The sequence below is a fragment of the Suhomyces tanzawaensis genome (genome assembly GCF_001661415.1).
Source record: "Suhomyces tanzawaensis NRRL Y-17324 unplaced genomic scaffold CANTAscaffold_3, whole genome shotgun sequence".
Classification (NCBI taxonomy): domain Eukaryota; kingdom Fungi; phylum Ascomycota; class Pichiomycetes; order Serinales; family Debaryomycetaceae; genus Suhomyces; species Suhomyces tanzawaensis.
Genome location: NW_017963638.1, coordinates 610,527 through 636,971, shown reverse-complemented (window position 1 = coordinate 636,971; position 26,445 = coordinate 610,527). Strand labels below are relative to the sequence as shown.

The window sequence follows — 26,445 nt, the reverse complement described above, 5'->3', positions numbered from 1 at the left end:
GAGAAAGTTAGACTCTACTGTAAGTCAACCTGTGGCTAGAGGTACTACAGCTAATCACATAAGTTTATTCATCAAAAGCGTCATCAAGAAAATAGAAATGAACGAGGAACTAAAGGAAATGAAGTACTTGATTCTTGATAATGCTGCTATCCACAAACGTCGTGATATTCAGCTATTAGTTGCTCTGAGCGGATTGGAGTTAGTCTATTTACCTCCTTATTCTCCAGCATTAAATGCTATAGAAGAATTTTGGTCAGTATGCAAGTCTAAAGTAAAACGTTCTAACCTAAGTAAAAAGGAGCAATTAACTCCAAAGGTGAAAGATGCCACAAGTAAAATCTCTATTGAAAGCTATGAAGGATTTTGTAGACATGCCAGTGAACATATTGAATTGTGTAGAGAAAAGCGATTATTCTAGATAAAATAGGGAGAGAAATCATGAAAGGTTCTTTTGGCCTTGTTTTCGATTACATTTAAGCACGATTCTCTAGATGTATGCTACACGAATGACCTCAATTGTGGGGGGCTTACATTTTTTTTTTGAGGTATGAATATGCTGGCCCAAGTATGAAAAGTTCCGGCCCCTATTATGAAATTTGGCTTGCCCGTATTACGAACAATTCCGGGCCGAGGGTTCGAATGTACTTTGGAAACACTGTATTTGTACCCAGTCTCATATCTAAATCTATCTAAGTACCGACGTACATAAAATATTCAATGATGATAGTTGAGTATAATTGTCAACCCTACTCGGCCTTTTAGTTTTGTCTCATTGATGCTGGTATTTTTATATTAATCTGACGCTAACCTTGTTACCAGGTGAGTTTCAAAAGAACTAGTTTCAGCTAGCACTCTGTTTCCTGAAAAGGTTAAATTTTAATTTCGGATAAAAGATTGCGAATTTTAATAAATTTTTCTACAAAAATGAAAAATACAGTAGATAGATTATATGACTTACCCCCCCAAAATTTCTGATTTGGTATACAAGCACAATTGATTAAGGTTAAGGTAACTATTCATATCCAATGACATATAATCATTGTGCGCAATCATTTCAGGTGTCCAACTGGGTCAAGCAAGAATCGGATCATATTTAAGTACAGCCAAAATGGATGAATAACCTAATCCACAATTAATACAAAATAACAGCTAACATGATTTGCTTCTACAAGGAGTTCCATACGGTTTACACCAAGATGCAAAATAAAAATCTAATAAAGAATTATTTTAATAAAGATTTGACCTCATCTATCAAAAACGGTGAATTGAAGGTGTGTTTTCATTGCAATAAGTATATAGTTAGACTTAATATCATGATGATAAATGTGTAGCAGGTAAAATTAATAAAGTCACATGGCCCAAAATTCTATGCACTGTTCTGGTAGTTTGGGCAAGAAAAAGATCTTTTGGATAAGAGGAGGGATGATGATGACCTGGTCTCAGGGATTTTGAGGACAGAAGAGCCATAAATGTTTACAAGGAAAAATACGTTCAAGTCTGGCATAGTACTGATAGCTGTTGTAAGCTGACTAGAGATATTGTTCTTAGAAAATGACGTAAATTCTAATATTAAACTCTAAATGAACTATTTGCTGCATTTTAACCCAGTACTGCCTGGGTAAGGCTCCTTACCTAGTGAAGCACACAAACCAGAGGTAGATTATGGTCAAATGATTTTTGCAATTTTTGTTGATTTTGGCAGCTTGGTTCATGGATCAACTCCTTCGTAAAACAAAAATATTTTGTAAGTAACTTGGAGTAAAATAGTGGTTGGACGAGAAGAAAGCCCATGTTCTCTAATTTGTGATTAATAATTGCTTACTAATCAAACAAATTGAATGGTAAGGTTGAAACTTACTTTTTACGAACAAAAAGATGCCTGCGTAGCGTAATGGTTAACGCGTTTGACTTCTAATCAAAAGATTCCGGGTTCGACTCCCGGCGTGGGTTCGATTTGCGGTTTTAGCTCAGTTGGGAGAGCGTCAGACTGAAGAGATTCAGTCACAGTTAATCTGAAGGTCCTGTGTTCGATCCACAGAAATCGCAATTACTTTTTTGCTTCTTCAAGAGGGTGAAACTAACTTACAGATATTTTGCATATATTTCTTCTACAACAAATTGAAGGTCTCATAAAATCCATTAAAATATAAATATAATACACAATCCATGCCAAACATGTCCCAGAATTGAAAGAGTTCTTTCACCATTAAATAAAAAGTTCGTTATCCTCCGAAATGTCATTGTAAGGGTCGTCCTTCAATACCAGTAGGAAGTCCATCTGGTTGACTGAAGCCTCAAACGATGCTTTTGCTTTAGAAGTGTCAGTGGTGATCGAGAATAACTCCACGTTTTCAAGGAATGTCAAGGATGTGCTGTACTCGTTTTCTGTGTTCAATTTGGATAGCAATTGGGCCTTTTCTTGCAATTCGATTTTGGTGGAGTCTCTGTCGTTCAACGGCAACTTGCCCATTTCGAGAGGTCCGTTTGCCGAGTACATCAACTTGACAAAGTCCTCGACATCAAAAAGGCGGGTGGTGCGATGTTGGGGACGTGGCTTCATGTTGACAGTCTTGAGGTCTTGTGATGAAATGTGTGGTAGAACCTCCAACGCACTCGAATGGCGAGATCCAGATTTCTTCTCGTCAAGGTCCACAGACGACGATAAGGTGGTGAAGGAGGTAGTATCTGAAATGTCCGTATCGTGATCAATGGAATCGGGGTTATTTTCGAAGTCGTAGATCTGAATGGATGTCAGGTCCAAGAGCGAGTCGACAGTGTTGACGGTCTCCGGGGTGATGGGCGATGAGTTCACAGACTGGGACTGCATCGACTCCGAGAAGCTGTCGGCGTGAATGATGGGCTTGGAGATGGGCACTCCCCCAAGCAAAACTGAGGTCCTGTTGTTCTTCGAAGGCTTGGAGTGGGTGATGGCTGACAAGTTGGGGGCGCTAGAGCGGGACTTCAACGACTTGTATCTCGCTGTTGCGGTGGGGATGTTTTCCTTGTTCTCTCCCAGGACGCTCAACCTCTGTTGGGCGGCCGACGAGCTGTGGGAGATAGGCGAGAGTTTGGGCTTGTAGTCAGGCTTCGACGAGTTGAGCGAAGCAGCGCCAGTGGTGCTCAAAGGCCTGGTTTTTTTGCCAGACACAATAGAGTGAAGATCTGACATTGACAGCTTCTTGCCGCTTGAGACAATTGAGTGAAGATCTGACATTGACAGTTTCTTGGACCGCAATCCACTGAAGAGCCCGCCTGTTTTGGACTTGCGATGGTCGCTAAGGTTGGAGATGCTCTGGCTTCTCAACATGGTGGATTCTGGGGTAAGATATAGCGAGTGGATGGAGACGATTGTTCTCAGTGGGCAACGATAGACGAGGAACGAGCGAAGAAGGTGACTGGAGCCAGGACAAGGCTGGGACGGTGGAAACGAGAAAAAGACAATCAGACACGAAGCACACGGCGGGACAAGCTGGCAGATGGCGATGTCTATAAGGCTGATTAACTGAAACACGGCAGATGCAGCACAAATCGGGATGATTATATTGTTGGTATTATTTGTTTAGATTTTGCGGCGCGAGCAAATCGGGGGTGCGCGCACCAATACATATACAAAGGGGGGCTGCGAGATGGCGGGGCGCGTTGACGTTTGAGGCGGGAGGAAGCCTTGTTTAGTGAGGGAGGCAAGGGGGAGGCGCCATGGTAGGGTTTCTAGTCAGTGGGCATGGGTTGACAGAGGCTGGACCTTCGGCAGGGGTGCGACGGTCCCGGAAACGGTTGGTGCCGGTGATCGCCTGCCCGCCAGTCGCGTCGGTTATGCCATGCACGTAGCCCCTGTGCGTGGTGCCCCCTTCGGATAGCGTCGTTTATGCGCTGCACCGATGTCCTGAACGGTCGCGTTCCATGCCCCGTTGGGGGTGCACTTTACACACATAACGCACACTTTACCAAATAGTCTTCGATCTGGTTCTCCATGCTATTTTTACGTAACTATTTACAAGCGACATTGTCTTGGTGTCAAACTTCTGGTTCGCCAGGCCGGTGGTCCATGGACCACACTATGTACAAGTGATTCCGTTTCACGATCGTTCCATGACGGAACGGGTTAAATGGGACCAAGGTGGGTTGTGCTAAACGCGCGGCCATGCTGAAACTGAGTTTTAGCTCTGCCTGATGCACGGCGCGGGCTTCATTACCCACATCGGGGTTAACGCAAGCAACAGAAGCCAACGCACGGATACTTCCAAGGTTTGAGGAGTGAATGGACAGCTTTCGCTCCACCATCATTCGCCACAGAACTCCTTATTTCCTAAACAAGAACAATTCGTCCGTTCTTGTCCATTACTGTTCAACCCAATAATCGTATTTGTTGTTGGGGCCAATTTCTGTGCTCTCACCAAATTCCGAGCGCCTGCCTCCAAGTAGGCTTTTCCACTTGGCGATGCTTTCGTAGTCTCTGGAAATAATCTGCTCTTTTACTTCAGCATCAAGCTCCGCATTCTCGAGTAAATGGTTCAACTCTCGTGGATCACTTGCAATCAATCTCGAATAAAATGGCTCCTTCGCACTGTATCTTTGGAGAGCAAAAGTACTCTTCTGTAAGTAATTTTCCTTCCTCAAAGGATTACCATTTGCATCTCTTCCGGTGAATGTTTTGGCAATATACTTGGTGATGGGCTGCCTGATGATTGCTTCCACCCCGGGAATTAAGTACAATACAAGAGGCTGGTTGCTTGCCTTGGTTCCAGTTGGAACAATATTAATGTGTCCCACGCCTTGAATGACCAAATCTATGGAGCCGTAGAATGGTGGAACAATGAACCTATTCATATTTTGAATACTCTGTCTGTCGTGGTTGACTAGAAACTGTTTCTCCATGCCCGGGTAGTCAACAAGGTGCGAGCTGACATGGACTGCCTTAGAGAAGTTATTGAATACCTTGTAATCGTAATTGATACAGTTCCGGATCTGAAACATGGACTGCTCTGGAAAATTGAGAAAGAAGACACCACCCATCGTCAAGCACTGGCCGTTCTTGATGGTATGGTATTTGGAATTATAGAGTCCCTTTTCGAAGACCTTAGCACCTTTGGTAAGTTGCTTGATCAATTTTGTGGAGGAAATTGATCTAAATAAACCGTGTGATTCCTTCTCCTTGCCTGGGAATGTCTTGACAAATCCAGGAACATCGTAAATAGTTTTGTTAACTCCTTCAAGATCAATTTGAATGAATCCGCGGGTGAATCCAGGTATATAGGACACACCCGGACCTACCTTGGATCTGAAAAATGCTTCGAATTCCCTCATCTCTTTTCTTAATTTTGATCTGCTCTTTACGGTTTCGGTATCCCTAATATTCATCAATTTGTCTTGCTCTTTTTCCAATCTAGTTCTTTCTTTTTGGGACATCAACGAGCGATTTTTCTTCTTTTGCGTGCTCAAATAGTAGAGGATTGACTTGATGATTGTTGATTTTCCACTGTTGACGTTTCCAACCAAGTAACTCCCATCGACAATGAAATCGATAACCTTCTTGATGTTCCAGTTGATTAAACCACTGACGATCATGACGTTTTCTTTAGGAACTCCATACTTGAAATGAAGATAATCTTGTACAAATGTGAGCCCATATTTGAGATTTAGTTCATTATTCTTGAATAACAAATCTGACTTGTTTATGAGAAATTTAATGTTGGCAGGAGATCTGAACTGGAAAACTTTTGGATCCAAGGTCATGGGAAAGTCCTGCGCACTCATCACATACACAATCTTCCCGTCAAGTGGGATAGGTCCGAGAACGGTATCTATTGTTTCCACAGGATATTCGGTTTGAGAAAGGTCCCTAAAGTTTGACCGATATGTAGCATCTCTGCATCTGGTACACTCAATAGCATTTGTGTCTTCGTCTAGTTTGAACTTTCTCTTCTCTGACGCGTTCTTGAGTTCTAAGGATACTGATTTAGGGTCTGTGAGTGCTTTCAAGTGATCAGTTCCGACTTGGTGCACCTTTGAAAAGTCATTGATTAATAGTTTCTGATCATCCGGAGAGAGATTATTCACATATTTATTGAAGACTTCATCCTCTTTCTTGATATGAACTTTGCCACCATTCGAGCTGCCAGAGTCGAGTATGTAATACCCTGGTTTTTTGGGATCTTTGGTTTGCAATTTGATTCCACAGGACTTGCACGACTGAAACAAGTTGGTGAGCAAAGCAGAAGTGGTGAGCGTAAGTGACGACGACGAGTTAGATCTGCGAAACAACCAGAGGCATCTACGTGCCAAGTTGACGCTTCTGGGACTTATCATTGATTCACACTAATAGGCTTCAGCGATGACTTTGGCACTAATCTGATGCCGCGTGATACAATGACATGTGACCAAATTTTCTCAGAAAATTTTAGACCCATTGAGATATAACTCGGGGCCATATGATTCTGCCAATACACAAGTGGTGAAGAGTCGTTTATTTTCGATCACCGTGTGCATGAAGTAGCGAAACAAATCTCGCTTTTGTTCCTGCCCCATGCTTGTGCCTCTCGTAATTCGACTGACATTGCATACGAATGATTCGTATGTAGTCGCCAATCGTTCCCATCTAAGGCGTACAAGATTATCGATATCATCTTTGTGGACATCAAATATGTGATGAACCCAATTTTTTTCCCGTAATCTGATTCAACCATGTAATTATCTGCGAGTGTATGCTCGACAATATGCACATTCTCAGGCCAGCAAGTGAAATTCAGAAAAAAACTAGAGCATCGAGTATTGCAACGCATTGTGTAAAGTTTTCACATTAGAAGGCCGATCACCTGTATTTGGAGGCTTTCTAAGGAGGAGTTCCCCTCGACGTCAAATAGTCTTGAACTAATTCAAACCTGGTGAACTACTTTCCACGGATTATAATTCTTGGCCAAGTCGGTAATTTGTGCCCTTTTGTGCAATTACATGGTGTCGGTGCTTTTGGCACAATGCATGCTTGCTGTTTAGTTAGTTGTCGGGTACAGGCGGAAAATAAGCGAAATGCGTATCAATCAAGTTGCGTCCGATTTCAAACTTAATCGAGATTATTTCATAGTATTATGTCTAAAAGTCGGCAGTAACAACAGCAGACTACCCAACTATGATTATAAGAACCACTACATTTACCTGAAACAGCATACGCCTCGATATTAAATTAGCTTTCCCGCATACCCGTTAGAGCTTGGTAGATAGGTCAGTCTGAGCGAACTTGTTCGGGTAGGCAGGGGCCATTGCAGGTGAAAAGCAACTTTAATAGTCGAAGAGCAAAATTGCAGTATGGCTTCTTCCATCATATTGGCATTTTGCAAATACGCGGAGTAGAGGAATTAGCCTTTACAACTCCGAATGCCGTAGTGTCGTACACAGGCATAATTTGGAGGTTCTGTTGTCTACCCATGTAATTTCAAGCCTCAAAATAGATAATGTTGGTGAAGGTACTAAACCTTTAAATGGAAGCAGCGCCCATAAATTATGGACCCTACTCGGTATTATGAGAAGGTGGCTTGTCTAAACCCTATTTTCATATTTTTTTTATGCGCAGCCGCTAATAGGTGTGCTGTAGAGAACTGATAATAAGTTGAGGAGCGGAAGCTCAGACCACAGGTATTGCATTCCATCTAATCATAGAATATCTCTCTTCAAGGGGATTAATGCTAACCTTTGAAGAGTATTGAACAGACAGATATTTCTGGAGCAGCGCGGAACAAATATCTTGTGATTTTTCCTGGCCTTCTAGAGGTTTAGACCAGTTTTGGGTAACAATACGATCTGATAACAAAGCACTGCAAAACTCTAACAAACCGTTTATGAAATCGGCTATATAGCATTCTTGGCATGTGCCATGTTAGGATGGAGATAATGCAGGTCTTGTCAGTCGACTTCATGTGAAAGCGTGAATTGAAGAACTGAAACAACTATCTACGTTTACGAACAACTTCTAACATCTTGAACTATGAAGCCCTCGTCACTTCCGAGTTGGCTGTTTTTAGCGAGCACCCACTAGGGCCGGGATGAGACTTTATTACTGCTACGGGATTGGGGTACAACGGTGGTGCAATTCTTTGTTCATGCGAGTACAAGTTTAGCCTGGAACAGGTGTAATGCATGACGCATTCTTTGCGATGGTTATAGGTGGGAAGCGGAAAAATTAGGCATCATAACAAGTCTATTTTTAAAACTAGTTTATAAACCACACCCACAGAGGTAATCAAGTTTCTTGACCAATAGATTGTCTGAAGATTGATGAGGAATATGCCACCTGAATAGCTGGGCACGTCAGACTAATGTATGCCACGAAATTCCGCTCTTCTAGGAAAGAAAATTGGGTTGCGGAACTTGTAATTTATAGCCGGGCCCCGAGCCGGTCAGAAATGGTGCCCAATTCGGAAGTGCGTCAGAGTTTATTTTGCACCAACGTAAATATGTACAACCACGCAAAATAATAAGCGCAGTGACATGCGTACTTCTATTTTCTTCAAAAATCATCGAGCTTGAAATTTGGGCTAAATTGTGTTTTCAACACCTAAAGTTTTGCCGCGCATTCATTCCTTGTCGGTCTCAATTGCGGTGTGTTACAAAATGTGAGATGGATGCACAATTTAGCCTCCGGTACTCTTGACGAAGCTTCCAAGAACTTTTTGTTACCCAGTAGTTGCAGTAGGGATTTACAAGGTGATGTATCAGATATCTTGACAAAGTATTTAGAAAGCATCACCAGACTTGCTTAGGAACAGAGCCTCGGTATATCAGTAGCGAGCTTGGTATTACTGCCACCTGGTTAGCAGATAAAGAGGAACTTTACGCCAAACAACAACATGTACATAACTCCTGCGACGCTAGTTTAGCATCGATATTCACATATCCTACATAATATTCGGGGATTTCGATGTTCGACACGGGTTCATGGCCAGCATAATAATCATCAGGACAAAGGCATATAATGTGAGCAATAAGCAACGAAACTACAAGGGGTTGCTTTTTTTTTGGAAGGGAAATATAATAGGGATTAGCCCTTTTTGAATCCTTGGATGTGGGAACCTAAAGTGGCACTTTATATCTTTGCCCCGTTTTGATGTGGTGGGGGTGGGCTAATTGGGGCCTCCTCAACAACCGTAAGCGATGGAAAGATTTTTTATGCTCCATGCAAATATGCGAAAAAAGAATAGGAGTATCCGATTCGACATTCAACGAATTGCTTTGTTGTTCATATTTTGATGTGCATGTCCGATCGACTCGTACGAGAAAGTTGCTTGATTAATAAATACTAGGGGAATCTAGGAGAGTACATGTGGAAGCTGTGTCGCTCTCTTCCTAGAACACATGAGAACTGCAACACTATAAGCCAATGTTGATTCAATAGGACGATGGAAGTTTGGATGATAACATGCAAAATATGCATACAACATGCAGATTTCCATATCCCTTTATAATAATAATAGATCGTCAATCGCACCTCCCTGCTTAGTTGGATGTCGTGCGAATGTTACAACGGTTTCAATCTGCCGGTTAAAAAATTTCCTGCCCGGTTATGAGACTGCGACAGGAATATCTAAGCTTAAAGGTTAATTACGCATGAGAGTCGTAATCATCAATCCCGTTCATATAAAACAAACCCTAAAGTCGGTATCAAGGAACAATGCTAAGCAATAGCTATTATGGAATAAATAGGCACCGTCAGCTGGCTGGCTAGTTGTGCACTACTATTCATTTGATAAGTCTTTGTGAAGGACGTACATGGGCCCATCCTGGCAAAGTAATGGGTCGGAAAAGGTGCGGCTTATTAATCATCAGACGAAAAACTATTACGGAGTTGGGCATCAAACTGTTTCGAGTTCCTTACATATGCGTTGCATAATGCACGCGTAATATATCATGATGCATAAACGCTTGTTCTTTTCCGCATAGGGCTGTTCTTGGATACCTGCAACTCGTAACTCAAATTTTAAATTCATGCACACGCAAAATCTAACGCAGTGGCCTGGTATGAGTTTTATAATATTTTTTCGTTCCCACAGACACACTCACACTATTCACCATGCATGGTATGCATGAATCAGAATATCATGTTCTAATGCAGATCTGGCCTCCCACGGTTAGTCCGGATTGATCAAGCACCTTACCACACCACCTTCTTCGGTGCGGAGTTAATCTCGTCCAGGAACCGGGAAGGATCACCGGACTAAACCTTAATACCCACAAGCCGCTGGGCCAACTGATGGACCCCTCGTATTTGGCGGTTGCCTACAGGTTGGCGAGCTGCGTAGCAACATACGTATGCAAGCTGAGACATGACAATATATTATACTTTGGCCCACATTGCGGTCACTGTTTCGCTCAACAAATAATGCGACTACAAAAAGAAATCAAGGAACACGGGTCATTTAGTCTACCGTTCGCTTCCCGCAAGCTTCTGTTGGCACAAACCACTGGGATAAGATTGCACTGACCCCCCACCCACATAGTTTATTGTCCGGGCTACCTTCGACGAATAGACTTTCGGTTACAGCCCTGGATCACATGCTGGGCCTATGAGGCCCCCACCAGCCCAAGTTAGGTACATGCACCCATCACAGATGGGGCAGTCTCACCACTCCCAACCAGCAGACAAAGTTTATTTCCGATCCATATGGCTTTCTGGCACATGTCGGTGTTGATGGAACAGGTGGGCGTCCCCGGCTTCTTTTATGGCTCGGCCGGTAACTTGCGCATTAGATGCCCAGACAGCATGCTTGTTTCAGAAGTGGTGAGTGGTGCATGCGTTTAGAGTTGTAATTGCCACTAGACGATGCAGGAATGACATTCGTCGGCCCGACGACCAACGATGGTACCAGTAGACCTAAGTCAGGGACGGCCACTCTAGGGCTGCCCACCACCGCCAGAGTCGTTATTTACGCCGTATAGCGGTGGATAACCACCAGGTTGGTCCGCGCCCAATTTCATGGTTAGTGAAAAACCACCCACTTTGGTGTTCGATGGAGTCTGCGTTAGATCATTGGTGCGCATCATGCGTGAGCATTAATCCCGAGCTATTGTTCCTGGATAAGGGACTTCGATTAGAGACAATAGATCAACTAACAGGTGCCGTGCGCCTGTAACAACCTTAAAGCTAGTAAATTGTCAGGAGAGCAGACGTGGAATGGGAGGCATGAAACTGGGTGGTGGCATGGGGATTTCGTCCCGGGGTGAGCGATAAGCGGAGTGGGCGATATATTCCGGTGGCTAGGAGGATGGCAGTGGGTTGGGCACCGGAGAAGGTATTTTTTGTGGTGGTACATCGCGCATGGACAGAGAACGGCGGATTCTGGAAGTAGCGCCAATTTACGCTGCTACAAGGTATTCTCCGGGGATGGCTGGATAATATTTTTTCCCACCAAATTTTTTTTTGACTATTTCCACAAACTAATGCAGTATGCATGCAGCATGGGTAGCCTGCGTCGGGCGACATTGAATTATATTCCACCCAAGATTGTTCGCCCACCGCAGGACCACCATGACAAATATTTTCTACAATCATTCCTTAAAAAATATTAGATATGCGGATATTTTCTAGGTAGCAGATTAAACTTTCTTTCCTTTGTGTGTTATGATTCCAACTGTCCGCAGTAGTGATAAAACTCCAGCAAAAAACTATTAATTAGATTGGATCCCGCAATTTCCACTAGTTTCGCATATTTGCTCTTTTTGAATCACCCCCTTCCTCCTAGTGGAATGCCCAAAAGAACTATCTCGCTGCAATCGCCGCCCTTGAAGAGACCCCATCTCGAAAAGGACGGTGCTGCTGCTTACCAAGCAAGCGTCACCCAGACTTGGATAGCCTGTGGCAGCTGTGCAAACGCCTTGGGCCTCACGGTAGCCGCCATCAAAGCATACGAGAATGCCGTCCACCACGACGCCTCCTCGTCCACCGCCATCTGCGGCTTGAGCTACTCGCTCAGGCTCAACGACATCAACTTGAACGAGACGGTTGGGTCGCAAACGTCCATAGAGCGCCTCAACAAGGCGTTGGAGCTCCATCCATCCTTGCTCAAGGATGCTGGCGTGTTCAAGGAGTTGGCCGAGTGCTACTTGCTCATAGGCCTCAACGACCAGGCCCACCAGGCCATCCAGACCGCCATCCAGTTGACGCCCAACGATGCGTCGTTGTGGCTCCTAAGCGCCCAGACGTTGATCCGTGCTGGTGCCAGAAGCCACGCGGCTGGCTCCTTGACCCACTGCTTGTCGATCTTGCCTGAGTCGCTCAGCCAGTTCTCCAGCAGCGATATTGAAACCGCCCGAGCCGCCCACGCCGAATTGGCAGCCATTGCGACTGCCGATGGCAACATCGAATTGTCGATTGCCGAGTTGACGGCCACGTTGTCGTTGCCGCCACCTCCATTGTCGCGCATCGACGAGCACATTGCCTTGTGGTGTGCGTTGGCCACGGTCAAGGAGCGTGCCAACGACATCCCTGGCGCCATCCAGGCGTGCGAAAGCGCAGAAATAGCGGTGGGCAACTCGCCCCGTATCTTGATGACCCACGCATACTTGTTGCTTTTGAACAACGACAAGAACAACGCCGAAATCGCCATCCATTTGTTGAGCAAAATCATCGACTTGGAGAAGGAAAAGGACTCGGACCAGCCCGACACAGAGGGCGACTTCTTGCCATGGTACTTGATGGGTAAAGCGTACTCGTTGGTGGACCAGCCACGCTTGGCGTACGACTCGTACCAGGTGGCCTTGAGAAGAGCATCCAACTCGCCCATCACCTGGTTGGCGGTCGGCAAGTTGTACTTGCAATTGAAGCAGTTGTCGGACGCATTGGCTGCATACTCGCAAGCGTTGCGCCTCCAGCTTGAAGAAGGCTCTCCCGGAACGGCCACCGCCTGGGACGGCTTGAGCTGTGTCTACGAACGCTGCGACGACCAGTTGATGGACGCCTCCGACGCATGTGCCAGATCCGCAGCGTGCTTCAAGATCGTGGGCGACATCAAGAACGCCACATACTTTGAGGACAGAGCAGACAGCTTGGTCAAAGCTTCCAAAAAGGAAGGTCCGGTACCTCCTTTGAGGGATCCTCCAGATGTCCCCAGCTTCATGTTGCGGGACCTTGTTGCATTATTGCCTTCAGAGCGAATCGCATTCATCCAAGGCCCCCAGCCACAAACCCAGACTCCATCGGCTCAGGTCAACCAAGCACAGCCAGCACAGGCTCCTCCTCACAGCCAAGCACCAACCCCAGCACCTCCCCAGCCCATGCACCAAAGACAACAATCCGCACAACACACTCCCAACCCCCAGCACCAACAGAGCCCTGCCATTCCTGTCATCATCCCCCAACAAACCCCCCAACAGCCCTCCTCCCAGCATTATCCTCAGCAGCATACCCCCCAGCAACACGTCTATCCCATGCCCTTCAAACAGGAGCACAAGTCTCCCAGACAGCAGCCCATTCCGCCCCAGTTGCCCCATCCTCCCCAGCAAGGCTGGTCGCCAAACCAACAGCCCCAGTACTTTTACCAGCCAGGCCCTCCTCCTCCTCCCGGACAATTGCCTCCTCCACACCACCAGGCCCCTCCAGAAGGACAGGGCGCGCCTCACCGTTCTCCATTGAACCACCCACAGATGGTCGCCAATGGAAACCCCTACCCAGTGGGTCCTCCGGGGCCTCCCCCTCCCGGGTATGCTTACAGTCAATACGTGCCTATGCAAGGAGGAGTTGTCACCCACATGCAACAGCCGTACGCTCCAGCCATCAACAACTGGAGAAGATAGGTGCTTTGTATTATAAGATCCGCTGGTCTATTGCATATCTGTAGTCTACGTAATAAATGATGAATCGACTTGGTGTAGGCAAAAATTTAACCAGTGTGCTGAATGGAGAAGACCACGAAGTGGTAGACTCTGAAGGGGATGCACTACCACAAGTTGGAACACACACAAGTACACCCAAATTGAGATAGATTCCCACAAGTACAGCATGGATAGTTAGAATCCCACAAAATAGCACGGCCTAAATTAGATACAATAACACATAATAGTACAGGCCAAATTAGAAGGTCCCCACAGAATGGCCAACCTAAACCATTAACATCCCTACAAATGGGAAACCAGTTAGAATCCACTAAGTAAGCTGTCTAAACCATAAGGTTCCATAGATACAGCTTCATCCTCCATGAATATCCAACTTCTATTTTTCTGGTGTTAAGGAATAGAATATTATTGACTAAATACGAAATGTGTATAGAATGCTCGTGTCGGTGGGGTGGTGGATTCATCTCGACAGAGAAGCCAAGGATTAAATTAATTGGGAGAAACCATAAAGAAAGTATACTACGCTGCTATGCCTAGCTCGAACTTCAGAATTGTTGCTGGAGCCATTGAATATAGTATACTAGCTATCGTAGCATTGCGACTTCATCAGAGCCATTGAATTCAGTATGCTACCACTTTTGTGCTTTCAATTGAAGCTTCAATAATGGAGTAATTTTAACAGTATACTAGTGTGCTTCGAATTGCGGCTTCAGTAGAGTAGAGGCCTCGGCGAGTCGCCTGTTTCCAGTCTTGTGCTTTGCGTTGGCTTCACTCGAGCCATTTGTTGATATCTTCAAAACTGCCAACACACACTTTCTCGTGCCAATCACATCCATACTTGATGCCAAGCAGGTCGAGGCTCTTGAGAGCCGATCCCCTATCCATCACCACCGCCTTGTCGCTCTCGAGCATCCCCAAGAGATCCGTTCCACTGTCTCCTATGTAGAGCACATCCGAGTGCTTTTTCTTCAACAGCTTGACGAACTCAAGCTTGTCGATGGCAGTTCGCACATTCGTTTCCAGCGACCACTTTCCCGAGGTCAATTCGGTGGCTACACCATCGATAACTTCGTGGGTGTACTCGAACTCGTTGACTATGATCCGGAGTAAGTCGTTTTCCTCAAATCCAAGCCTTTTCAAGCACTCTGCGATGATCGCCTTCGTCCAATTGATGCTTAGGATCACAACAGGGATGCTCTGGTCCCTGCAACGGCTCAAAAACTGCTCTACACCGGGTCTGATCTGGACATGCTGTGCCTGGAGGCGAAACTGAGCACTTTTTAAGCCCTTGAAGAGCCCCAAACGCTCGATTTCCGCGATGGATGACATCTCCACCGCACGCATGCCGTGCTGGTACTCGAGCTCCTTTTCTAGCGAGTCTCTTTTGCCGTGGAGACGTAGAAACTGCTGGTTGTGGGCGTCGTAGGCATCGAGATACGTCTGGGAAAAGTGGGAAAATGGGGGTTGGAAACGGGGTTTGGCGGCATAAGCAGTGTCAGCCACGAGCCTGATGGTATCCTCAAGGGTGATAGTCTCGTCCCAGTCGGCCACCACGAGTCGGGGCCTGAACATACGGAGACGTGGAAACATGTCTGGTCACGTGTGCACATTGCACGGCTACATAAGCAAAAATGCGACATCGGCAATAAACGACACGGAGCCGCACCTCATCCTTCTAGACCCTGCAGTCCTGCAGACAGCCCCAGGATCATTCTCCCTCACTATATAATGCACCAGAGCCCCACCTTTATCCGTTCCCATTCCACCCACCATGTCAGACCAACCTCAATTCGGCGAGCTCGGCAAGGTCCTCACCGACAAGCTCGGCTCCAACCCTTCGCAGAAAGATATTCAAGAAACCATCAAGGAAGGATACGCCAAGTTGGAGACGTTATCTGGCAACGAGAAAGACCAATTGGCCAAGGGTTTGGGCAAGCTCGAACACTTGGGCAAGCTTGAGCAGCTTGGAAAGCTTGAAGGAGGAAAGCTTGAGCACTTGGGCAAGCTTGAGCAGCTTGGAAAGCTCGAAGGAGGCAAGCTCGAGGGATTTGGTAAGCTCGAAGGTTTGGGCAAGCTTGAGACCAAGGACCCCAAGGACCCCAAGGAAAGTAAGTAGGTATGTATGCAATCACACGAATCACGATAGGACCGGTGTAAGCCAGCTCTGGAAGTGGATGGGTGTGGCAAGCCCCACGAAACGAGAATTATCCACGAAATTGAGCTCTGGGCTGATGAGATAGCGTAGTTGTTGCAGTTTGAAGCCATTATAAGCTGCAATAGTAGTAGATTATTGGTACGTATTGCTTAAGATGGTAATTATGGGCTCCATATGGTTACAAGAATTATCTTGAACAACGAAAGGAGAATTATCCACGAATACCTACCCTGGGCTGAACAGATACTATTGTGGCTCAAGTTAGTGGCCAGTAAACGGTTCCAGCCGTTTCGTGCTCCAAATTCAGCTACTTAATACGTCAAGTATGCCAATTATAAACATTATGGTGTGGAAACACCTACGAAAGGGGAATTATCCTTGAATACCAACCGTGGGCCGAATGAACCTCAATTGTTGGAGTTTGTTGCAGTCAACGGTTCAACGGTTTGTGGTGCATTGGTCAATTCTTCTTGCTTAAGATATTAATTGGCACATTGGGCTACGAATCCCATTCCTGGCCAGATACTTTAAAGATACCTTAAGGCACAGCAGAAGCACGACGACCATCACACAGACCGTTAGGCAGTCCTTCGTGACCAGTAAATCCACCCCTACTACCTACTCCTTTGTAGTAATTATCACTACTCTTTCGAGGCACAAACCGTCACAATTGGAAACAACACCATACGTGGCCATAAACCCCTGATAGTACCAACCCCGCTAGCCCCAATCGGCAATATCATGCCATATTCCACCAATTCCGTTGCTACCACCTGGCCACAAGCACATGCAGACACCGCCACGTGACCACCCCATATATCAACTCGTTGCCACAACTTATTGCTACTACCAACATAATGCCCGAATCCGACACAACCACCACCCAAGAAGCCCCACTGCCCCAGGAGCAGCAGACTTTGATGTCGTTGGCGCGTCTGATCCTCAATCCCGACGGAAAGGACCCCAGAATCGACCAGTACATCACCAGCACCTTCAGCTACATTCTGGGAGCCTTGTACAAGATGACGACCTCCAGTGACAGAGAGGCAACGGCCAAGGAGATTGCCGACGACTTGAACCGTCGTTTCGAGTCGTGGGTGGCGGAGAGAGAGAAGAAAGAGAAGGATGCCCAAGCAGCCGCTCCTGCCTCCACAGAGCCCGAGGCCTCCAAGGACCAGCCCAAGATCGAGGAGGTGGACTAGCTGGCCTTCTGAAGCGGGTCGCTGGCGGAGCACCCATTTGCTGACTGAAGAGTGGGTGTAATTAGCCATCTAGTGGAGAATCTGCTCAAACTAGCTTCCTCCCAGAAACAAAAAAAAAACGCCACTGGCCACAGTACCGTACTCTACCGTATATGGTGCTCTGGAATGGTGTAAATCTAGCTACAATTTCCCTTAGATTTGTATGCCTCCATATAATTAGTTTATTATGAGACAAGAAAAGAACACAGCTTGCCACGAATTCTTCATGTAGATGCCACGAATACTTCATGTAGTATGCCACAATGCTTCAGGTAGTGGATTTCTAGTAGAGGAATGTGACGTCAATGCTATTCCATGACAGTATTCAGTTTTAGTGAAAAATTATTGTGACTAAGGCTCTTGTGACCACTTTCCTAAAACGCAAGGCGGTAAATAAATAAGGAAATCAAGGGCTGATTTGATAAACTGACGTATAGAAACATCTCGGAAGCTGCGAGTGTAATACATATATCTAATCATCTAACTTTACAGAGTCACATCAAGTATGTGTCAATAATTGGACTTGATCATAATTCCAAGAGTCCTGATATAGTATATTCTATAATTGGACATTGACATCAATTCCCGAGTAACTCCATTTAATTTTGTATGCATTTTTAATTCATACACTGATCCTTGCAGGCTTTGTTTTGGTGATAATCACTTGTCAAGAAATGGAGGTACCTGTCGTGAGTTATAGACTGTACTTTTTTCAAGAATTAGACATTGTCTAATCTACAGAAAACATTATTCGTAATATTTTCATTACTTTGCTTGTTTTTGCTTTTGACAACGCTTATGATATCACTGGCCACAGACTGAGTTAGTACATAGTTCATACGGATATCAAAGAGAAAGTCACTGTAAATTAGTGCACTGAGAATGGCAGGGCTAGCACCTATAAATTATACTTGGAATCAAGTATGTAAACTTGTTCATGATCTTTATTCGTCCATTATCTGCACCTTTTTGACCAGTAATGCAACAGCTAATTTATGAAATTCCTGTCCCAGGAAATTCTGTGGTACTTGCATATTTTGACAGGACCGTTGACAGCAACGAGCCTGGCAAGCTCGAGTCCTCGAAAGTACCCCAATTATGATCTATTCTTCGTTTCAGACACATACAAGATGAGGATAAAGCCGTTCTCATTGAGGGATCATGAAACCTAGTTAACGGAGTTTTTCAGCTCAGTTCTGTTTCTGATACCACCTCTATAAAGACCACTAAACCGGGTATTTATAGAACCCATAGTTCACTTCTCCTAGAGAAGTCTAATTGACTAAGCATCTCTTGGAAATTCACTTCTTCCGCGTAAGTTTCTGTCTCAGTCTAGAGGTGTAGAATCTAAACAGTTACAGTATACAATACGAGCCATGATCTTCCTTGAATGGTACATCGTGGGCCAATCAACAATAAACTTCAACTTGGAGGAGCTGAATTGATCAATCTACATAAGAAAAAGCACTGTTCCAGCCCGTTGAGCGCTATTGGACACTACCATCTTATTGGTGGAGGACAAAATTCTTCCCTATTTCACAAGAGCAGTAATTCATGACAACATCTTCACTATTCCATGGAAACCTTCACTAAAATTACACGCCATAATTTTTCACTGTTCCGTTATCTTTCACTATTCCACGATAATTACATCTTCTACTCCGCGATAGTATCGTCTCTATTCCGCTTACCTTCTCTATTCCGTTTGCCTTCACTGCTCGTGATAACATCCTCACTATTCCGCGATAGTCCATTACCCGAATTAACTGGACCCTTCTAAGATAGCATCCTCACTATTCCGTGCGATATCCTCACAATTCCGTGCGATATCTCCGCTACTCCACGATATGCCACTACTCCAATAGCCTCCAATATGGCCCTCTTCCTGCTGACAAACAGCGCTCCACATCCCCAGCGCCACACCACCGTGCCCTCCACCACTTCTTCTCCAGCCCCGTCCTTCTCAACAGCCCATGCCCTTACGTCATAGACTGTACTGTATACTGTGGCACCCAACAAGCGCTTCGCAATTTGTAGATAAAGCGGCTAACTGCTGCCAAATACTCCCCCTACAAAATGAAACTCGTGTCTGTCGTAGCCACCATTGCTGCTGCTGCCGCCACTGTGCGTGCTGCTGCCTTTCACGACCCACAGGTGGTCTTCTCCAATGACGCCGTTCTGTCTCCCGTGAGCAACGACTTTGAGGGGCTCCAGGACTTCACCCTAGGCAAGTTCTCGCTCTTGTCACTCCACAAGCAATTGATCGAGTTGGACTCGACGTCCAACCACGAAGGCCGTGGCTCCCAGTTCCTCAAGACGTTTCTCGAGTCGTACGGGTTAACGGTGGAGCTCCAGAAGATTCACGACCAGTTTGAGACCCGCTACAACGTCTACGCCTACTTGGGCAAGACCAGAGACACCAAGGTGGTGCTCACGTCCCACATCGACACAGTGCCTCCATACATCCCCTACAAGGTGGATGGGACCAAGATCTACGGACGTGGGTCCTCGGACGCCAAGGGCTCGGTTGCGACCCAGATTGCCGCCTTCTTGTCGTTGGTGCATTCGGGAGACCTCAAGGAGGGCGATGTGTCGTTATTGTACGTGGTGGGCGAGGAGATCAGCGGTGTGGGTATGTCCATCGTGGACCAATTGGGTGTCAAGTGGGAAACTGGGATCTTTGGCGAGCCCACCGAGTTGAAGCTCGGAGTCGGCCACAAGGGCTATTACATCTTCCAGCTCACTGCTGACGGCAAGGCTGCCCACAGTGGCTACCCCCATTTGGGAGTTTCAGCGTCCGAGATCTTGCTTCCCGCTTTGAACAAGTTGTTGGACGTGCAATGGCCTGCCTCCGATTTGCTAGGCCCATCCACGTTGAACATCGGCCAGTTCAGCGGAGGTCTTGCGCTCAATGTGATTCCAGCACACGCAGAGGCCAGGGCGTTCATCAGAGTTGCTGCTGATGTGGACGAGATCGACCGTTTGGTGCACGAAGCCATTGATCCCGTGGCAAACTTGAAGTTGGAGGTATTGGCCAAGGGTCCCGAGACCCATCTCGACTACGAGGTTCCTGGCTTCGACCTGGTGGTGTTGGCGTACAGCACCGACATTCCCCACTTGAAGGTTCCGCTCAAGAAACGGTACTTGTACGGTCCAGGCACCATTTTGGTGGCCCACTCGGACCACGAGTACGTGGAAAACTCCGACTTGATCGACTCGATCGGAGGCTACCAGAAGTTGATCAAGTACGCGGTACAAAACTAAGCAAATGTGTACAATCTCTATATCCATTACCCTTGAAAAGAGAGTAACGGACTCAAACCATGTATCATTCATATAGCCAGTGTGGAGAGCTGCTGGTCATAGAACGACCAGCCGCAGCCCAGCAGTACTGCTGGACACACACATGCAAGTAGTTTACATATGGAGAAGTTCAATCGTGTATTGTCTACTAGTAGAAGTGATGGAGATTAATTCTGCCCCTCCAGAAAATTTTCCTTCATATACTCGTGTCCTGCAGATAAGCCGTCCTGCACCCACCCTCGATGCCATCTCCAGCCCATCTCCAAATCACAGTTTCCGTTTAAACTAACTGCTATAGCCACCCACAGCCATCCCACACACTACCACCGTCATGTCTGCACACGTTCCCGCCTGGAAGAGGATCGGTTTAAAGGTCAAGGAAGAATTGGAGCACGATCCGCTCGTGATATCCACCCATCTTGAAACCGCAAATGTCACCAACAAGGAGCTCAAGAGAATCAACAAGCAGAAGAGAAAGTTAGACGAGAGCAACAAAGAGAAGAAGGAGCCCAAGAGACCCAAATTGCCCAAGAGTGAGAGGGCTCCTCCGCCCGAAAAGGATCAGTTGGCATACTTGAAGCAGTATCACAACGATCGTGATAACTGGAAGTTCAGCAAACAGAAACAGAACTGGATATTGAAGAACATCAAGACCATACCCGGTGAGTATGAAGACGCGTTGAAGTCCTATTTGGAAGGTTTGCAGGGCGGATCCAGAGGAAGAGTGGTTGAGGACCTCAAGGAAGTCATTCAAAAATGGAACAAGTTGGCCCAGGAGGTCGAAGACAAGCTTGAGAGAGAACTGAATGGGGTACAGGAACCAACCAAGGAAGACACCAAGGAAGAAGACACCGAAAGTGACAAAAAGGCTAAGAAAAAGGCCAAGGAGGAACCAAAGGAAGAAGAAGTCGATATCGACTATGCTGAGAGATGTAAGGGTTTGCTTGAGGTTTTGACGGGAGAAGTGTTTACCTTAAAGGGCCTTGAAGACGATGTCGATGAGAAGAAGGAAGAAGAGGTTGCAGTAGAGAATGAAGAGGCGCAAGAAAATGCTACCGTGGAAGACAAGCAAGAATCACCAGCTGACGAATCTTCCAAGAAGGTAAAAAACTCAAAGAAGGAAAAGAAGTCCAAAAAGGACAAGAAGGAGAAGTCGAACTTAATTTTGGAGGAAGTGGACGTCAGCCAATTTGACAAATCCGCAAAAAAGAAGAAGAGCAAGAAGTAGTTACAGCATATCCGATGACCAACCACAATCATAGCACTGTATTTATAGACAATAATAAACAGTATAAATTGGGCGAAATACTTTTAGTGAAGCTGGAGCAACTGGTTCCAGGTGCTCCCTATTTTAGAATAATAGGTTAATTTTCTCATATGCGGTAAAAGGCTATATGATTGCCAAATTCATTTTTATTTTTTGGAGTAGTCAATCTCTGAAGCAATTGTAAGTTTGAATAGAGGCTTCCAACAGTGCAAGAGTGGTTGTGTACAAGGACACTGAATAATAAACTATGGATTTATATAGGAGAAATTAGGTAGGAAGAAATGAACATACCTTAGGGGACAAAACCTCCGACATTTGTGCATTTTTGAATCAGCTAGGTCCATTTCCATTCCATGGAGATAGTTACGATTACGTTATTGCTTAGTCATTATGATGGCTGTTGCCATAATGGGGCCAAAAACACTAAAGCCTGATGATCCAACATAATGCAACTTTGGAGGGTCCAAGCTCACACTTTACTAGTCTTTTCAGTGGAATTTTCCTCTCTCAAAGATTCAAGACCATAACTGGAGTTAGCGGAATTCCTAACAAAAATTCTGAAACTTCTACTACGATCGACATATCGTGCTAACAACTGCTCGCCTGACTCGGCTTCGCCGAGGTATAAATTACAACTTACACTCTTCTATTGCTAATCAGTATTTAGACTGCTGTTGTTCCTTGTCAGGCGTTGGTAGTAGTGTTTCATTTTCTCTATTTGAACCCACCACTGGGTTGCTTACGTAACCGCACTCTGACCCTCATATCGAAAATGGCCACTGTAAAACACACCCCAATGCAAGATATCAATCTCAAAGTGCTCATAGACAAGGCCTTGGACGTGGATCCGGATCTTCGGTTCATGGCCTTGGAAGACTACCGGAAATATCTCGAATCCTCCAAGCCTCAGCCCTCGAATCTAGGAGGATACAATGCCATTGAAGGATTCATCCCCACCCTCTTCCGACTCTTACAGGACCACAATTCAGATGTACAGAGCCAGGCAATCAAGTCGTTTGCCCCCACTGTGCGTTACTTGAGCAATGAAGCAACCCTTAAAGTAATTGATCAGTTGTATACCTTGATCTTGCAAGAGAATGCAAAATCCAGAGACAAGGGCCAATTCAAAAGCTTCACCACCTCCATTCCCAATATGGCCTTGAGGTCGATTTTTGACACCACCAACGAGCACCCTGAAGGTCAGGAAGACTCAAAAAAGACCAGATCAAACTCCAAATTCGATGCTAAGCTCGCTAGGGCAATTATAAACAAGTTGTTGCCGCAATTGATCAAGAACGATATCACGTATGATTCCATTGAAATTCTCATTGACTTGATCAAGAACTTAGGGTCATCCCTCACCAGCGACGAACTTTACAATTTGTCTTTATTTCTCATCGAAATATCCTTTAAAGAGGCGGGAATCATCAGCAAAAGATCGATTCATGGTTTCAGTTTGTTATTTAAGCATGTCGTTCGGGAGCAGGATTTGAACAACTCAATTCGTTCCATCCATAACCACGACCTCAAGCAAGGAAGCCGTGACACCATCATTATCAAGTCTCAGTTGTATTCCGTCCTCATGAGTAGTCCCTTATTAATTGAGGCCGAGCTTTTGAGTGAAATATTTAAGGAAATATCCCTTAATTTGAAGTTGTCGCAGGAATTAAACCATGATGAGGACTTGGACTATGACAGGTTGTTGGAGGACAATCTTATTCGTGAAGACTCCTTGTTCGTGTTGAATAATTTAGTCAAGTCCAACAACGATATTAGCAATTTTGAAAATGAAATCTTCAAAATTATCAAGTTCTTCATCACATATAACCCATTATTTCATGAAGATGATGACGATGAGATGCTTGATATGGATGACGATGACAAAGATATTGAATTCAGTGACGAGGAAAACGAGGCCGACGGAGACGATGATGACGACGGATCTTGGAAGTTAAGAATGAGGTCTTCTATCCTAATCAGGTCGTTCTTGAATAAGTTCCCTAGCTCCATTGATTTGATCTACCTGGGAATATTTAACCAGATTCCAATTGATGATCGTAACGAATTGGTTTTCAACGAAGCAATCAAAGCCGTCATTTTCATCATTGACAATACGCTCGAAAGACGTGATGAAAGCTTCCAGTTTATTGAAAAGAAAATTGTGGATAAGCTTCTAGTCAATACCCAACATAATCAATTGCCCAAGGTATTAAAGTTAATTGAAAGTTTGAATAGATTTGACGAAAAGGCTTTAGTTGAAACAACTTTCAGCAAGTTCAAACAATTGCAATTGGTAACTGATGGATCGCTCCATTACTTAAACTTTTACAGAAACGTTTTGGAAGTTTCTGCGAAACAGGATTCATTATCTGACCCAATCGTCGAATACATCGCTGGCGACTTGGTTAAATCGCTTGACAATAAATCTTTCAATGTTATAATTGAGAGTATCAAAATTTCGAATATGTTATACAAGAACGCAAATCGTGGAAAAATAACAAAATCCCAGATTGAGCTGATTGTAAACTCATTGGTTACAAAGGTTGAAAATAACAAAGTCTACTCCAGTGACCTTGTTCAATTATCTATCCAGAGTCTTGGTGAGCTTTTGCTTAACAACCTCTACAGCGATTACGCCAAGCTCATTAAAGTATTCAAGAAATCCATTTGTGGTGAGACTACCGTCAGAGTGACTCTAGAGACACTTATTCAACTTTCTTCAGTAAATCATGAAATATTTGATGCTGACGACTTTCAACATAATCTTTTGGAGAGACTTAACGAGCTTATTGTATCCCGTGATGAGTCAATTCAAAATCTAGCTATGTCATTACTTGTCCACTTGTTGAACAAAGCAAAATTTGATGTCAACGCAGATTCTGGTTTGGTAGGCAACCTAATTACCGTATTAACCACATCAGATTCCTCAGCACTCAATGATTCGGATAATGTTTTTGAAATATTGACAACGTTGTATAGCAAGACTGCATTTAGTCTGGAGGATACAAATTTGATAATTTCCTCTATAATCACTTTGGTCAATAGTGAAAAGATACAGCGGAACAACCAGTGGTTCAATTCATTGATCTCCAATTTGGCACATGATAATCCCGTCATCTACGAACGGTTCAAACTGGAGTTAAACTTAGGTAATCAAGTCAGTTCCAAAATATTAGCCATAGTTTGTGTTGAGAATAACTTACATGATCAAGTCGCTCAATATGAGGAGCTCTTACTTCGATTGATCGAAAACAAATCCTCAAGATCACCAACCAGCTCGGAATTGGCTTTCTCTATTCAATTTCTTGGAAACGTTGGTGAGTCTCGTCCGTTGGAAAAAGTAAACATCACCCACCTTTTACAACTAGTCAATGAGCCAGATGAAGATTTCCAGCCTCTCAAGGTTGATGAGACTAAGCTGAATCACGAAGATGCGGTGAAGAAAACCGCGGCAACAGCAATTGGTCGTTTAGTCAAATATTCCGTGAGTGAACAATTTGAGAATTTGATGGATTATTATCAACAACCGTCTTTTGAAAGATCTAGAAGCTATTTGGTTCAGTCTTTCAAGGTGTTCTTAAATGAACTCGATGAGGCTCACCTTGATACATTGTGGAAGCAAGTGTGGCTGGTTCTTAGAACTCTTGAGTTTGACCACTCTCTATGTGGAGAGTTGAGAAACTCGGGTGATCTACTCAGTGAAATAGCCTTGAGGAAAGAGTCTTACATCAACGAGATTATTGCCAATTCTGAGAATGAATTATCCAATGTTGATTCCAGTTCTTCCCTGGTCTCCACCTCATTGGTATACACAACAATCGTTATCTCAAAAAAGCTTCTCAATAAACTCCAACCATCAGAATCCAATAGCATTATCTTAAAATCACTCGTGAGTCTTTCCATAAAATGGCTAGCCATTCTTAATATTGATATCAAACAATTAATCATTGGTAACTTACTCACGGGTTTGCACAGTCAACCAAGTTTAATCCTTGAAAATCTCAAAGTCTTGATTTTACCTAGTGTTTTTGATCAATTAAAGGCTAAACCCGAATTCAAGAAGACTATTCCTATGGGTCCTTATAAATTTGTTATTGATGAAGGATTGGAAATACGTAAGTTGTGTTACGAATTTTTGTACACTTTAATTTCTTTGGACTCATCAGAACTAAAGGGAAGCACCATTGACTTGTACGAGATCTTAGTTAATATTATCAACCAAGGATTGGTTGATGAGCAGAATGATATAATTGTTTTAGCATGTTTGAATCTAATCAACTTTGTGACAAGTCACGAATCATTCTTTAGAAGCCTGATTTTGCTCAATGATGGAGACTTATCAACCAAGATAATCACCAATGTTCAAGTGCAGCTTAACAAAAAGCTTTCGGCCAAGGCCTCAAGCCAAGATGTGGAAAGTTATGAGGAGAAGATAAAATCCATTGTGAAATTGAGTAAACAGGTTTATCAAATTGTCCACTCCTATGATGGTTTGCAAGATCAAAAAATACCACTTGAGTGGAACGAATTGATCATGGATATCAAAGGTAGATTTCCAACCTTCTATAATGCTTTAGACTAGGTCGCCAGTAATGTTTTGTACTGATTATTATCACCGTAGTATTAGATTTGTCACGTGAAGAATATTCTGATTTATAATCTCG

At 44.6% G+C, this 26,445-nt stretch overlaps 9 protein-coding genes and 2 non-coding genes across 11 annotated transcripts; 8 read left to right on the top strand and 3 right to left on the bottom strand.

Moving 5' to 3' along the window:
• Positions 1 to 1,877: 1,877 nt before the first annotated feature.
• On the top strand, positions 1,878 to 1,950 carry CANTADRAFT_t121. Its single transcript has one exon. It is a non-coding gene; the product is annotated as a tRNA-Arg (tRNA).
• Positions 1,951 to 1,956: 6 nt separating this feature from the next.
• CANTADRAFT_t122 lies at positions 1,957 to 2,046 on the top strand. Its single transcript has one exon. It is a non-coding gene; the product is annotated as a tRNA-Phe (tRNA).
• Positions 2,047 to 2,206: 160 nt separating this feature from the next.
• CANTADRAFT_21133 (uncharacterized protein) lies at positions 2,207 to 3,307 on the bottom strand (the record flags this gene model as incomplete). The annotated part of the gene is made up of 1 exon (XM_020206661.1): positions 2,207 to 3,307. One exon carries the CDS (start codon positions 3,305 to 3,307, stop codon positions 2,207 to 2,209), a length of 1,101 nt encoding a protein of 366 aa, XP_020064972.1.
• A 1,037-nt stretch (positions 3,308 to 4,344) lies between these two features.
• Positions 4,345 to 6,186, bottom strand: CANTADRAFT_39919 (uncharacterized protein; the record flags this gene model as incomplete). The annotated part of the gene is made up of 1 exon (XM_020208820.1): positions 4,345 to 6,186. A coding segment is annotated over one exon (1,842 nt), but the record flags the coding sequence as incomplete, so codon positions are not given.
• Positions 6,187 to 11,633: 5,447 nt separating this feature from the next.
• TCC1 (Tcc1p) lies at positions 11,634 to 14,180 on the top strand. The gene is made up of 2 exons (XM_020206734.1): positions 11,634 to 13,342; positions 13,640 to 14,180. Exons 1-2 carry the CDS (start codon positions 11,731 to 11,733, stop codon positions 13,774 to 13,776), a joined length of 1,749 nt encoding a protein of 582 aa, XP_020064970.1. The 5' UTR covers positions 11,634 to 11,730; the 3' UTR covers positions 13,777 to 14,180.
• Positions 14,181 to 14,501: 321 nt separating this feature from the next.
• CANTADRAFT_89469 (uncharacterized protein) lies at positions 14,502 to 15,387 on the bottom strand (the record flags this gene model as incomplete). Its single annotated transcript, XM_020211569.1, has 2 exons — positions 14,502 to 14,553; positions 14,654 to 15,387. The coding sequence occupies 2 exons, from the start codon at positions 15,385 to 15,387 to the stop codon at positions 14,502 to 14,504; spliced, it is 786 nt and encodes a 261-aa protein (XP_020064969.1).
• Positions 15,388 to 15,586: 199 nt separating this feature from the next.
• CANTADRAFT_21129 (uncharacterized protein) lies at positions 15,587 to 16,060 on the top strand (the record flags this gene model as incomplete). The annotated part of the gene is made up of 2 exons (XM_020206660.1): positions 15,587 to 15,923; positions 15,978 to 16,060. 2 exons carry the CDS (start codon positions 15,587 to 15,589, stop codon positions 16,058 to 16,060), a joined length of 420 nt encoding a protein of 139 aa, XP_020064968.1.
• Positions 16,061 to 16,827: 767 nt separating this feature from the next.
• On the top strand, positions 16,828 to 17,172 carry CANTADRAFT_49317 (uncharacterized protein; the record flags this gene model as incomplete). Its single annotated transcript, XM_020209692.1, has 1 exon — positions 16,828 to 17,172. The coding sequence occupies one exon, from the start codon at positions 16,828 to 16,830 to the stop codon at positions 17,170 to 17,172; it is 345 nt and encodes a 114-aa protein (XP_020064967.1).
• A 2,115-nt stretch (positions 17,173 to 19,287) lies between these two features.
• On the top strand, positions 19,288 to 20,475 carry CANTADRAFT_5548 (M20 family metallopeptidase; the record flags this gene model as incomplete). The annotated part of the gene is made up of 1 exon (XM_020210451.1): positions 19,288 to 20,475. One exon carries the CDS (start codon positions 19,288 to 19,290, stop codon positions 20,473 to 20,475), a length of 1,188 nt encoding a protein of 395 aa, XP_020064966.1.
• Positions 20,476 to 20,790: 315 nt separating this feature from the next.
• On the top strand, positions 20,791 to 22,200 carry CANTADRAFT_25668 (uncharacterized protein). The gene has a single exon (XM_020207495.1). The coding sequence runs from the start codon at positions 20,846 to 20,848 to the stop codon at positions 21,740 to 21,742; it is 897 nt and encodes a 298-aa protein (XP_020064965.1). The 5' UTR covers positions 20,791 to 20,845; the 3' UTR covers positions 21,743 to 22,200.
• A 377-nt stretch (positions 22,201 to 22,577) lies between these two features.
• Positions 22,578 to 26,363, top strand: TIP120 (Tip120p; the record flags this gene model as incomplete). The annotated part of the gene is made up of 2 exons (XM_020209752.1): positions 22,578 to 25,148; positions 25,185 to 26,363. 2 exons carry the CDS (start codon positions 22,578 to 22,580, stop codon positions 26,361 to 26,363), a joined length of 3,750 nt encoding a protein of 1,249 aa, XP_020064964.1.
• Between the last annotated feature and the right edge of the window lie 82 nt (positions 26,364 to 26,445).

What these genes read in the sequence shown, in the direction of transcription:
- TCC1 (XM_020206734.1), top strand. Translation starts at nt 11,731, where the DNA reads ATGCCCAAAAGAACTATCTCGCTGCAATCGCCGCCCTTGAAGAGACCC. An exon ending in TCCTGTCATCATCCCCCAAC is followed by an intron (nt 13,343 to 13,639) that starts AAACCCCCCAAC and finishes TGGTCGCCAATG; the next exon opens with GAAACCCCTACCCAGTGGGT.
- CANTADRAFT_25668 (XM_020207495.1), top strand. Translation starts at nt 20,846, where the DNA reads ATGTCTGCACACGTTCCCGCCTGGAAGAGGATCGGTTTAAAGGTCAAG.